Below are 13,517 nucleotides of genomic sequence, written 5' to 3' on the forward strand. Positions count from 1 at the left end.
AGATGTGTGGATCCCTTCCCCCTTGTCTGTAGGTGCCCGGTTTCTTTACAAGGCAGGATGAGGTGGGTTCTCATTCCTTTGTGCCTGTTGGAACTCAAAAAGATGGCTGTAATTTAGACAGCCATCAAACCTCAGAAAGGTATTTATCTCATTAGAGGCACAGATATGTGGATCCATTTCACATGCATGTATATACATGCACAGGCATGCACAAAGGCACACAATGTGCACACATGTGCACACACAAAGACACACACGTGTACATGCACACCAGGTGCAAAGCCCTCACACATAATCATGCATATCTCCTCAGTACACTGCACGTTCGCCATTAATGACCATATCCACAAATCACAAATACATCAGGCATGCTATAAATTGCACATCTATTGAGATAGCACATAAATAAGCAGATGTGTGCACCACACATATATTCATACCGACATCATATATACACCCGCATAAGAATATTCACGTGGACACATACGCGTCTCCTGTTAGAACGCGATGGGGGGTGGCTTAATGGACATTGTTTTATGAGTCAGGCAGCAGAACCGAGACTCGAGGAAAAGTGCGTCCTAATCTAACATTCCTTCCCCTAGTGACGACTCTTCTCAGACACCGTGGGACATGCACTCCCATGAACACGGAGCTCAGCAAGAATCCCTTGTCTGTGTCGCTCTCCCAAAGTCTTTTCCATATGAGTCCACGCCTAGCACTGGAGGAAGCATCAGAACTCAGGGAAGGGGCGGGTCCCCAGCACACCGATCAGCCGCCAGGGGCTGCCGCTGGGAGACTGGGCAGGGGGGGCTCTCTACTCACCCTCACCCGAAGAGGCTCATGGGGAGGCAAGCCCTCCTTCTCAGCGACCATGCTCTATGCGCCGCCCCGCCACCCTGCCTGCAGGAGAAGAGACCTGAGATCCATCTCAGAAACTCCTGCTGTGGGCAAAAGGCGATGTTCCCAGGTTATACCAGGACAGCTTCCACACCTGTGGACCCAGGAGGTGAGTCATCTCTGCTTCCACGGAAACAGCTTCTCTCTCTGAGGGTCCCCTGTCCCCATGGGTGTAGTGTCAGGAAGCACCTCTAATGGCGTTTGCCATTAGCTGTGAGTATTCTTTTGGGGAAACCATAAGAGGAACCGTGAACAAACAGATGCTAGCATCATTATTCAAACAACAACTCGATATGTGCTAAATATTATATTTATTATTTTCACCTGTCAAATCTCTTTTAAAGCTTCAAATGCCCTGGTGAAAGACAGTTGACAGTCGCATTTCATGGAAGAGGAAACCAAGCCCAATAGAGTCTAAGTGACCCATCCAAGATCGCAGAACTCAGATTCAACCTCTTAGAGTCTCCCTGTAAGATGTATACTAAGAACACAGGAATTCACCTTCCCCTGCTGTTGTCTCACGAGCTGGAGATGACTGTTTCTGACCTGTGTCCAGTTTCACAGGTGCACACACACTCATGCTCACATGCTGAGAGCACCGTCATTTCCCAGGTTTACCCCCTTCACCTATCCTCATCTGTCCACTCCACTTTTTCACACGCATCTTTTTAAAGCTTATCTATTTTTTGAGAGAGAGACAGAGAGCAGAGGATGGGCAAAGAGAGAGGATCCCAGGTGGGCTCCACACTCTGAGTGCAGAGCCCGACGCGGGGCTCCATCCCACGAAACGTGAGATCACGACCTAGGCTGAAATCAAGAGTCAGGTGCTTAACCAACTGAGCCACCCAGGTGCCACCAGACACATTTTTCAAAAGGAACCTTACTTTATTTCCATCTTTCTCCAATACTGCAATAACTGTACCCAGATTTTTAATCCATCCGTCAGACCATCCTGAAACCTGAAAATATCCAGAAATTCCAGGCTTCGTCATCTTATCTAACTCTTCGCTCAATGCGCATTGTTCTCGAGTACACCAGCAGTGTGAATCCACCCCTCCAATACACATTTTTGCCCATTCGCTGGCTCAGGAGAAATGGTAATGATGATTGTTAAAATGCATTCAGTGCCAGACATTTTGCTGACTTCATTAGATGAACTGAACACTCAAAATATTTAAAGATTATTCTGATTACCCTCCCTTTTCGGATAAGAAGACTGAAGCATAGAGAACGTAAATAACTTACTGAAGAGAAGGTGACAAGGGCCAACACGACAACAAGTGGCCTCAGGAACGCTTCTCTTCACTACCGTGTCATTTATGGTAACCTGCATCAGTCAGAAGGGTCCAAGGGGCACCTGAGTGGATCAGTCGGTTAACCATCCAACTCTTGATCTCAGATCCTGATTTCAGGGTTCTGAAGTTCAAGCCCCGCATCGGGCTCCTCACTGGCAGCACGGAACCTGCTTGGGATTCTCTCTCTCCCTCTCTCTCTCTGCCTCTCCCTGCTCTCTCTCAAAATAAATAAACTTAAAAACAGGAGTTAAGGGTCCAAAAGATGAGCAAGACATGGACATTAGTATAAGAGTACAACTATTGGCTTTCTAGCAATTTCCGTAGCACTTGCTACTGTTTCATCTGTCGACCTAGAGACTGTAGCGTGCATTTTTAATTTAACACATTCTACGTAAACTTAATATTGAATGATTTCTAGCAAAATATGGAAAAGTTGCAATGACATGACTCCATTTACTTAAATCCACCAACACATTCCTATAATTTTTAAACAGCCATATGCCTTTTAAAGAAACTAAGATAGTACTTAACATGTGCGTATATAAACTTTTATATTTAACCTCACATTCAATTTCAGGGTTCTTTGTTCTCCCCTGTGTATCCAGGTTATCGTGGGCTTCATTTTCCTTCAGCCTTCTCTTAGTATAGCTTACACTGCATGCTGGCTAGCGACTCTCCTCATTTTTGTTTATCTGAGGATTTTTTTCATTTTGCCTTCATTCGTGAAATATAGTTTTGCTGGATAAAAAATTCCTAGTCCATGGAGTACCTTTCTTCGTCTTCCCCTATGTCATTTTCAGTGTCTCTGTCCTCCCTAATTTCTAATGCACACACTGCCCTTAATGACATTGTCATTTTATTCTATGCAAATTCTCCTGTTGTTTCAACATTTTCTCTTTAACTTTGGCTTTCATCTATTTGTGTATGGTGTGTTTACATATGCTTTTGTGTTTTTCTTACTTGTGATTTATTGAACATCATGACTTTCTACCTCATTGTGTTCTACCAAATTTGGGCAGTTTTCAGCTATTATTTCTTGAAATATTCTCATCCCCTGTATCTTTTCATTTCCTTCTGATCTTCCCATTACACAAATGTTGGACTACTCGATATCGTCTCAAAAAATCTGACAGAATGGATTCATTTTAACCCTTTTTTTCCTTCTTCAGATCAACTTATTTGTATTATTTTTCAGTTCATCAGTCCTTTCTTCTCTCATCTCCAAAATTGAGCCTATTTAATGAAAAATAATGTATTCCATCAGTATGTAAAAAGAATAACGTTTCATGACAAAAGGGGATTTATTCCAAGAATGCAGGACCGATTTACTATTTGAAAATATGTTGAAACCATTCACTAAATTAGTCAAATTAACAGAAAAAAGATAAGCTACTCATCTCAATATTTGTACAAAGATTATTTGGAAAAATAAATATCTATTATTATATGTAAAAAAAACAACTCTGTTCCTACTCCTTCCACATTGTAAAATATTGAATTCTTTTCCCTTGGATAAGCAATCTGACCACTCTACACAACATTGTGCCAGAAGACCAGACCAGTGTAATAATATCAGTAAAAGATAGAAAAGATGTAATAATTTGAAAGGGATGATAAAACCCTTCATTTGCAGATAACGCGACTGAGTACTTAAAAAATCTTATTAAATCCATAGAAGGACTACAAATACAATAAGTACACTTAGAAAGTTCTCAAATCAATTGCTTTTCTTCATATTAGTCACCAAAAATAAGAAATTCCCTTTTTTATTAAAGAGAGAGTGTGTGCAAGGAGGAGAGAGGGGCAAAGAAAGAGATAGGCAATCTTAAGCAAGCTCCAAGCTCACTGCGGACCCACAGCTAATATTATCCTCAACAAGACTGGGATGTCCATTCTCACCATGACTATTTAACATAGTACTGGAAACCTCAGCAATCAGACGACAAAAAGAAAGGGCATATAAATCAGCGAGGAAGATGTCAAATTTTCACTATTTGCCGATTACATAACACTCCTTGTGGAAAACCTGCAAGACTCCACCAAATAATTGCTAGAACTGATACATAAATTGAGCAAAGTCACAGGATATAAAATGAACATACAGAACTCTTTGCCTTTCTGTACACCAATAATGAAGAAACAGAAAGAGAATTCAAGAAATCTAGCCCATTTATGATTAATCAAAAACCATAAGATACCGAGGAATAAACCTAACCAAAGAGATAAAAAGATGTATATGCTGAAAACTAAAGAAAGCTTATGAAAGAAATTGAAGAAGACACCAAGAGATGGAAAAACATCGATGCTCATGGATTAGAAGAACAAACATTGTGGAAATGTCCATACTACCCAAAGAAATCTAAACATTCAATAAAATCCCCATCGCAATAATACCAGCATTCTTCACCAAGCTAAAACAAACAAGTCTAACATGTGTATGGAACCAGAAAAGATCCCAAGCAGCCAAAGCAAACTTGAAAAAGAAAATCAAAGCTCAATTCATCACAATATGGACTTCAAGCTATATTATGAAGCTGTCGTCATCAAGACAGAATGGTACTGGCACAAAAACAGACACATAGATCAATGGAACAGAAGAGAAAACCCAGGGATTGACGCACAAATGTATGGCCAACTAATCTTTAACAAAACAAGAAATGCCAATTTCTACAAAGCTATAGTCAGAGCGAGTAAGCATATTGTCACACAGAGACTTGTATAATTATGTTTTAGCTGCTTAATTTATACTTATTGAAAACGTAAAGCAGTGCAAATGACCATGAGCATGTGAATGCCTAAACAAGTTCTAGAATATTCCTGCAATGAAATAATACCTGGAAATGAAAAATAAAGAAATGTGAAACAGCATGGAAAAATCTCAGAAGCATTAGGTTGAGTAAAAAAAATCCACAAGCAACACCATTCACACCCTCTGTGTCCGTTTCTGAATCCAAAGAACAAGAAAGTTTTATAACGGTTGTTGACATCACCTCCCTGATGGTCCCTGTGGCTATGATTGGAAAACAGCATTAAGGAACTTGCTGAAATGATAGAAAAGTCCCAGGTCTTGAACTCAGGTTTGATTAGTTATGAAAATGCAAATTAAACAACACACTTCTGAATTACCAGTGGGTCAGAGGACAACTCAAAAGAGAAACACAAAAATATATATCTTGCCACAGACGACAATCCCAAACTTACAAGATGCATCAAAAGCATCTGTTACAGGAAAATTTGTATTGATAAATAACGCTCATTGAGAAGAAAGAAAGATCCCGAATACAGAGCCTATCTTGACACCTGACAGAACTAGAAAAAGAACACACTAAACCCAAAGACAGCAGAAGGAAGGAAATAACAAAGACGGGCACGGAAATAAATAAAGACTAGAAAGACAGTAGAGAAGATGGATGGAATTAGCAGCAGGGGTGTTTATTTGTTGGTTGGTGAGTCTTGCAGGGGGTCTGATTACTGTCTCCAGGTTGTGGACTCCAGCAGCTCTAAGACTGAGGGACTTAGGCAACAAGACCCAGGGAACTTGTCACCATATTGTGCTTTGGGCCCCAAAGCCCCGAGCTGCTCTTACCCTTTCCAGCACTCAGGTGTGTCTTCTTCGGTAATGGCCAGAATTTTCAATTGTACTAAGTTGGAAGAACGGGGAAGGTCTTTCTACTCTGGGGTCTGACAACTATTGTTCTCAGCTCTGTGTTATCAGAACGTTTCCTAAATCTACCGAGTGAAACCTGTATCTCGGACCTTTACAGCGAGGCAAATAGAGGGATAAGCAGATAGACAGCTACAGCGTGCTGCAGGCTCAGAGGCTTTCAGTAAAAATCTACTGGCCAAGGTGATTGAAATCAACAGTGTTTTTATTTTCCCCAAACTTCTGAATACATCAAGTTAGGCAACGTGTTTGCAATTAATAGATAAGCAATCATAACTGACAATCATTTTGTAACAACTGGAAAACCCAATTATGATAAAGTTTTCAGAAACTGAAAAAAATGAATGTTGATGATCAACAGTGAACATGTTTTCAAGTCAAATAGAATCCGTATCATTGTTTTGGAGAAAGTAGAAAAGGGAACTGATAAAATTATACTCCAATAAATTATTAAAAATAACTTTTGATGATAGACCATTCGGGTATTAATGAAATATAACTTAGAAGGAATTCAAAGAATTGAGTAACACTGCTTTTCTAGAAAAAAAATTTTTTTAGAATAAAATTGATCCTGAACTGTCTCATTTATGCAAAAAAAAATGTTACTCATTGATATATAAGGTAATTTTTAAAGCACCACTTCCATTCAGGGATAATTTTACATTGAAAAAATTATTTTTTTAGTGTTTTATTTATTTTTGAGAGAGACAGAAACAGAGTGTGAGTTGGGTAGGGGCAGAGAGAGAGGGAGACACAGAATCTGAAGCAGGCTCCAGGCTCTGAGCTGTCAGCATAGAGCCTGATGTGGGGCTTGAATGCACAAACTGTGAATTCATGACCTGAGCCGAAGTCCAATGCTTGACCCACTGAGCCACCCAGGAACCCCTGAATATTTCTTTTTTAAATGAGTTATAAAGAATGGAGTGAACATATCAATATATGCTATATGGAACTTGATATATGCGGTGATTTTAATTTTAATGAAGAAAAAAAAAATATATATATATATATACACATATATTTACCTACTCACACAAAGGAATATAGGGACAGCTCTCAATGTAAAGGGCATTGCCCAGGCCGACTGCAGTGACCGTGGACAGAGGAAGGAGACGGGCTGGTCATGTCTGTGATGGCTAGGGAGTGAATGCAGGGCGAGCTTCCCCACGCAGAACTGTGTGGTTTCAACCCCTGCAGGCACCCGAGGGCAGAGCCCCTGGTTTCTTATCAGCTTGCCCAGCTGTGTGGCAGAAGGGAAGGGGGCTGGGGGGTAAAGTATAAAAGCTTTCAGAAAACCACAAAGTGGAGTCAGACTGGAATACATTCTGCCAATATCTCGCGATCTTGATGAGTGTAGGCATGAGGTAGGTTTTAATATTGGACGCAATGATTTCCATTTGATTCTTCTTTAAGATTGTTACATATCTTCAAGAACTTGTTAGTTTACATGTAAATTAGAATATGTTTGTTGTTCTCTATAAAAAAAATTGGGAGGAGGTTTTAAAAGGATTGCAATGAGCCCATACATCAAATTGGGGATCAATTTTGTTATTTTTTTCTAGTTTCTTGAGATAGGAATTTAAGTCATTTCATAGAGACCTCTCTTCTCTAATGTGCTATAAATACCCTTTCAGGATGCTCTAGCTGCAACCCACACATTTGGATATGTTGTCATTTCATTTTGCATCAGTTTATTAATTATTTCATTTCTATTGAGATCTCCCTTACAACCATGGATAGCTTCATATCGTTTAATCTCCATGTGTTGAAGATTTTCCTACCGTCTTTCTGTTCTTGATTTCCGATTTGAATCCAACATGGTTAGAGAACCAGATGTCCTCCCTATAATTTCCCTTTATATTTCTGGCAAATAGATAGATTAAGGAGTGCACCTGTTGTGATGAGCACGTGATGATGTGTGGATATGTTGAATCCTATATTGTACACCTCAAACTAACACGACACTATTTGTTAACGAACTAGAATTAAAAAAAAACTTAAAAATGTTCATTTGTCTTGAGGCCCAGGGTATGATTTTTCTTGTGTGATTTTTAGGATAGGTTACCTATGCCCCTAGGCCCAGCTGGTGATGCTGCTGTGGGCAGATGAGGCCTGGCTGCCTGGGGTGAGGTGGGGGCTGACCCGGCAGGTACAGCCAATAGGGTCCCCGCTGCCTTCGGCTGTGGGTCTCCCCTACTAATTCCCTGCTGCACTTCCCCTTTCTTGGTCCCTTGCCAGAAAGAACATCTGTGCTTTTATTTATTTGTTTTTTCCTTTGCCTTTGCCTGTGAACATTTTCCGATTGCAGGGTGCAGAGCTCTCCACACCCCAGCTGGACTACCTGAGGGACAAAAAGAAATCCTTGGAAACCCTCTGTGGTGGTGATCTTCAAGCACGGAGAACCCTGGCCAATCCATCTTCCGTGATGCCTCTTCCAGAGTCACATGAGGACTGTTGGATTATTTCCATTTTTTCTAGTTGTATTTAGAGGGCACTGCAGAGAAATGTGAATATAGACCACTTTCACTGAACTTGAATGGACTGAAGATGCTAAGAAATTGACAAAATACTTGACTAACTTTTAAAGCATTTTATAATTTTTACATTCCCAACAATGGTCTATGAGTTCCCCTACTTCCAATCCTAACCAACGCTAAGATGGCGAGGTTTTTTTTTTTTAACACATTTTAAAAGTCGTGTAGTAGAATCAAATTGGTTTCATTTTCTTTCATCCACCAAGGTACAATTTCCCTGTAAGAAGACGCCATTATAATTTGGTGAGTTCCTTCAGAGTACGGTCTTCAAACATTGTAGGCCCTAAATACCCAGGGGTGGAGCTGGTGATGAGAGGGCCAGACTGTGAGGGAGGGGGAGAGCATTAGGGATGCAGTTCACTCCCCTCCCTGCCAAACAAAACTGAGGAATTAGCATGGACTGGATAGGAACTCTGCAAGCTTTAAATCCCCAGAGATTCCAGGCAGAGTTTTCTTGGTCACATGTTACAAAACAGCCCTGGAACTAATGAGAGAAAATTACAAAGTTGAGTCAGAAAGTTCTCCTGCTCCCTCTGATGCAAGAAGAGAGGAATCCCTTAGGGTCTCCTAACCAGAGCCAAACCTCTAGAGCTGAGGACCCACAAGTGCTAATCATAATCAGGCAATATCTCCAAACCGGTGGAAGAAAAGGTTCTTAACCACTGTGATGAGTGAGTGGTAGAGACACACGGTGGCACGTGTGGCCCAGCCTCACAGCTCATGTGGAAAACTCTAGGGCCACAGAAAGCTAAGGCTGGCACCAAATCACTTCCCAGCTGGGGAAACTTAGATCCAGAAGGCACAAGGACTTTGCTAAGGTCACTCAACTAGCAGCGATAAAGTTAAAACCACAGGCTCTTAGACAATGGCTTTTATACTAAGTGGATCTCTGTGTCTTCTGAGCGAAGAGCAAAGCAGGCTTCCCACAATGTGAAGACCATCGTGGAAAATAGAACACTAACATTGAATTGGCTTTGGAGCGCTGATAACAGACACAAGGTAGGAAACTCTTGTAGTGAATGGACTCTGCACTTTCTCCAAAGTACCATTTCTCTGGGACTCTGGAAACGGTGTGTATTTCTTTTGTCAGTGGATCCAGGTTGCAAATTAAATTTGATACAACTTGATTTGGGGACAACTTCTGACATCGTTGAGCATAGGGTGGGGTATAATACTCACACGCATTCAGAATATGCCAGAACTACGGGAAGATTCTGAAATTCACACTCTTCTAGTGATGATTTACCAAGTAGGCATTTAACTCACAAGTAAAGTAAGATTAAGTAAGAAAGGCTGTGTTGGAATATGTATTACTGATTCTTTGCATTTTCAAGATGTTTCTGAATGAAATGATGGATTAGAACACAACCCCCCTGGCTGTTTAGGAGGGGATATGGCGTATGGTGTGGAATCAGACCGTCCGCAATTCGTATGTGTCAAAGAGCTTCAATTTTGCCCCATGGGTGCCAGGTACTAAAAACAATCGCTTTGCCAATATTCTCTCCTCTCACCCACTTTGGGGTACTTAGGCAATCTTTTGGTTCCACTGTCCGTCTCATTGCTCTACTGACAGGGTTCCCGTGGAGAGTCTAGAGAATTTGGAAATGTGAGTGTGTACAGTGTTCTATTGAGGCAGGAAATCTTCACAATCGCTCATGATAACGGAAGGGTGTATGGCACCTAGCATTTGTGAGAGGGGAGACGGTCTTCTGAGACAATCTCGAGTTTTCACAAGGCTCTTTCAGGGCAAAGTGGAACCACAATCTGCAAGAGTGGGTGTGGATCCCAAGGAGTTTCATGCTCCATTTGGGTGCTGAGGACCTTTGCCTTAACGGCCTCAGAAGGAAACCCAAGGATCATTTAGACACAGCCCCTCAGAATACAGCCTTAGGCAGGAAGGCAAAATAATGCTCTCATCTTCTTTGGGGAATATAATTACTCACTTATGGAAGGTGGGGTGTGGACACAGGGAGGGAAAGCATGCTACAGGAAAGGAGAAAGGATGGAGGGAAGGATTAGTCACATGTCAGGGGGGCCTGAGGAAAAAGGAAGTCATGTCAGGTCAAAGAGGACTAAAGAATCAAGAGATCCCAAAGCTAGAGTCCACATGGCTGCATATTTCATTGGGAAATGTTATAATTTTACCATTATATTTATTTTTTATATTTATGCATATTGATTTATATGTGAAAACTATTGACTTATAGTTCAGAACTTCTTCAAAAATAATAATAAAGATTCAGCCAATTTTCCCACTGCTTCTTCTGTCTGTTGGTGACCAGCTTGACTCTGCTGACGGAATGCTTAATCTTAGCCTCCACCATATCTACTTAAGACTGGAAAGACTTGTTATCTCCAGGCTCAACATTCTGCCCAATGCCAAATAACAAGGTAAAACAGAAACTGTTTTAGATTCAGCCTCTTTGCCATCACTAACCTATCCGTGCACGTGTATTGGGAATCATTACCTTCTTCAAATGCTCCATATTAGCGCTCGGAGACATACAGAGATGTGTGACCGTAGACTCTTTACGGGAGGAGAAAAAAAGATAAATTGTAAGAATGTACAATTCAGTCAAAACACTGGCTTCTCGCTACAAATATGCCCCTTCATAGACACAGCTCTCTTCTTGCTAAAAAGAGGGAAATAATCTCAGCTGCCATACACATTGCACAGCTGTCCTACACACTTCTCATCCACGTTGTCATGCATAAAACCAAACAACATTAGAAGGAAACTAGCAAGACATAGAGCCTATCAATGCTAGTTATTAAATATATTGACATGTGGCAGAGGAAACACGATGGATCAACATAATACAAGGCTGAGGGAATGTGTCAAATGCAAGGAAAAACAGCATATTGTAGATTTCAGAAGAGGATGAGATTAAAAGAGATGCAGAATATCAAAGAATTTGCAGAATTCTAGGGTTGACCTTTTTGGGAATCTGAGTATGGCACTGAAGGAATGGGAAAATCTCAGCTGCACCTGAACTGAATTTGGATAAAAAGTCCGTTTATGGGTAGCATCCACCTACTGTAATGAATCGCTATTAATCCGGAGGGTCCTGGAGTATCCGATCTTCCCTCTCCTCAGAGTACAGGGAAGGGAGAATGTTTTTTATTTCTTTCATATATGGGACCTAAATGTCTCCTCCAAGAAGAGTTCATGACTTTGGGCATCCTTACGATTATAAGCCATTGTCTACATTTGGTCCCAAAATTACTAACAAACCCACTATGAATCTTTACCCATTGGATATTTACAGACAATATTCTGTGTGCAAGTTGCTTGGTCAGACCCTGACTCTGTCTATTAGCTACTTGGTAATGGTTTTATATTCAGAGTCTGATCCAAATCTGGCCGACCTCAGACACCTGAATTTCCTTTATCTAGACATTAATTACAGGATTTTTCCTCTTATGATATTACCAGCCAATAAAGTCTGCTAAAACAATAAGCCACGAAGAGTCTTCTGTCACCCACCAAGCGATCAGTAATTGCACCCCTAATAAAGGTATAACAAATGAACTAAAATTAGGAAAACCCGTGACCTACATACACATGGTGTTTTGCCACACAAATTGAAGAATCAATTGGTCATCGTAACTCCCTGATCATCTGTCTTATTCACACCACAACCTTCAAAGAATAACGGAGAGTTGAATATTTCCTTGTTGTTTCTTTCACATTTCAGACATGCCACAATGAAGGCCAACCAGACAGTCCTGAAAGAATTCATTCTTGTGGGCTTCTCCTCGTACCCACACGTGCGGACGTTCCTCTTCGTGCTCTTTTTTGGCCTCTACCTTCTCACCCTCACAGGTAACCTGGCCATCCTGGGTCTAACTTGGGCGGACAGATCTCTCCACACCCCTATGTACCTCTTCCTCCGTGCCCTCTCTTTCTCCGAGACCTGCTACACGCTGACCATCATCCCCAAGATGCTGGCAGACCTGCTCACTGAGAAGAGAAGCATTTCAGTCCCGGGGTGTGGCTTGCAGATGTGTTTCTTCCTGGGACTTGGTGGCACTAACTGCATCATCCTCACGCTGATGGGATACGATCGCTTTCTGGCCATCTGCCACCCTCTCCGATACCCACTGCTGATGACCAATGTGGTGTGTGAGCACCTGGTGGTCTCTGCTTGGGCCGGAGGCTTCCTTATCTCTGTGACAGAGACCGCACTGATATTCGGGGGCTCGTTCTGCAACCCCAACCTCATCCACCATTTCTTCTGCCACATGCGGGCCGTGGTGAGGCTGTCCTGTCTAGACAGCGACCTCACCGAACTCGTTGTAACAATGGTCTCGGTGTCAGCCTTGACGGGCACCTTCCTGCTCATCGTCACCACTTACGTTTTCATTCTGTCCACTGTCTTCAGGATCCCTTCAGCCGAGGGCAAGCAGAAGGCCTTTTCTACCTGCGCCTCTCATCTCACTGTGGTCATCGTCCACTTTGGCTTCGCGGCTATTGTCTATCTGAAGCCAGAAGGCTCGGGAGGAGATGACACACTCATCGCTGTCCCTTACACCGTCATCACCCCTTTCCTCAGCCCCCTCATTTTCAGCCTCAGGAATAGAGACATGAAAAATGCGTTCAGAAAGCTGCTGGCAAAGAGGAGTTTCTGAATACATAATCCTGGCTTGTAGGTGCATGATTGTGTGTTCCCTAATGTCAGTAGGCATTTACCATGCGATGTCAGGAGAAGGCTTGCCATTGGCCTTTTACCAGAGGTTGGCATGTAGGAAACCAGAGACTGGGAGCTAAACAATCACAAACCTTACTTAGTTTTAAAAAAGTTGTTCAATTACTTCTACTTCTCCTGGCTGTTCCTCAAGATAGTACACTTCTGTCAGTCACCCTCCGGGCATCCTGCACCATGGATGGCTTTGGAAGAGCAAGATTGTGGAAGGGAGAAACAACCCCTGTGACCACAACACTAAGAGGTGCTTTAAAATATCTAAAGATTCAATGGTGGAGGAATTTTTCTAAGCAACATTGTCAGGCATTGTGCCGTGCCTCCCAGGAGAAAAACATTTCTCATAAGTGATATACTATGTAGAAATCATCAACGGTCTATTGTGCATGTCTGGATTGATGTGTATATTTGGTCAGTTCTATGC

The 13,517-nt window shown here is 41.8% G+C and overlaps 1 protein-coding gene across 1 annotated transcript; it reads left to right on the plus strand.

Moving 5' to 3' along the window:
• Window positions 1-12,066: 12,066 nt before the first annotated feature.
• On the plus strand, window positions 12,067-13,022 carry LOC131496619 (olfactory receptor 10X1-like). The gene has a single exon (XM_058702413.1). The coding sequence runs from the start codon at window positions 12,099-12,101 to the stop codon at window positions 13,020-13,022; it is 924 nt and encodes a 307-aa protein (XP_058558396.1). The 5' UTR covers window positions 12,067-12,098.
• Window positions 13,023-13,517: the final 495 nt, after the last annotated feature.

This window comes from Neofelis nebulosa, chromosome 15 (genome assembly GCF_028018385.1).
Source record: "Neofelis nebulosa isolate mNeoNeb1 chromosome 15, mNeoNeb1.pri, whole genome shotgun sequence".
NCBI lineage: Eukaryota > Metazoa > Chordata > Mammalia > Carnivora > Felidae > Neofelis > Neofelis nebulosa.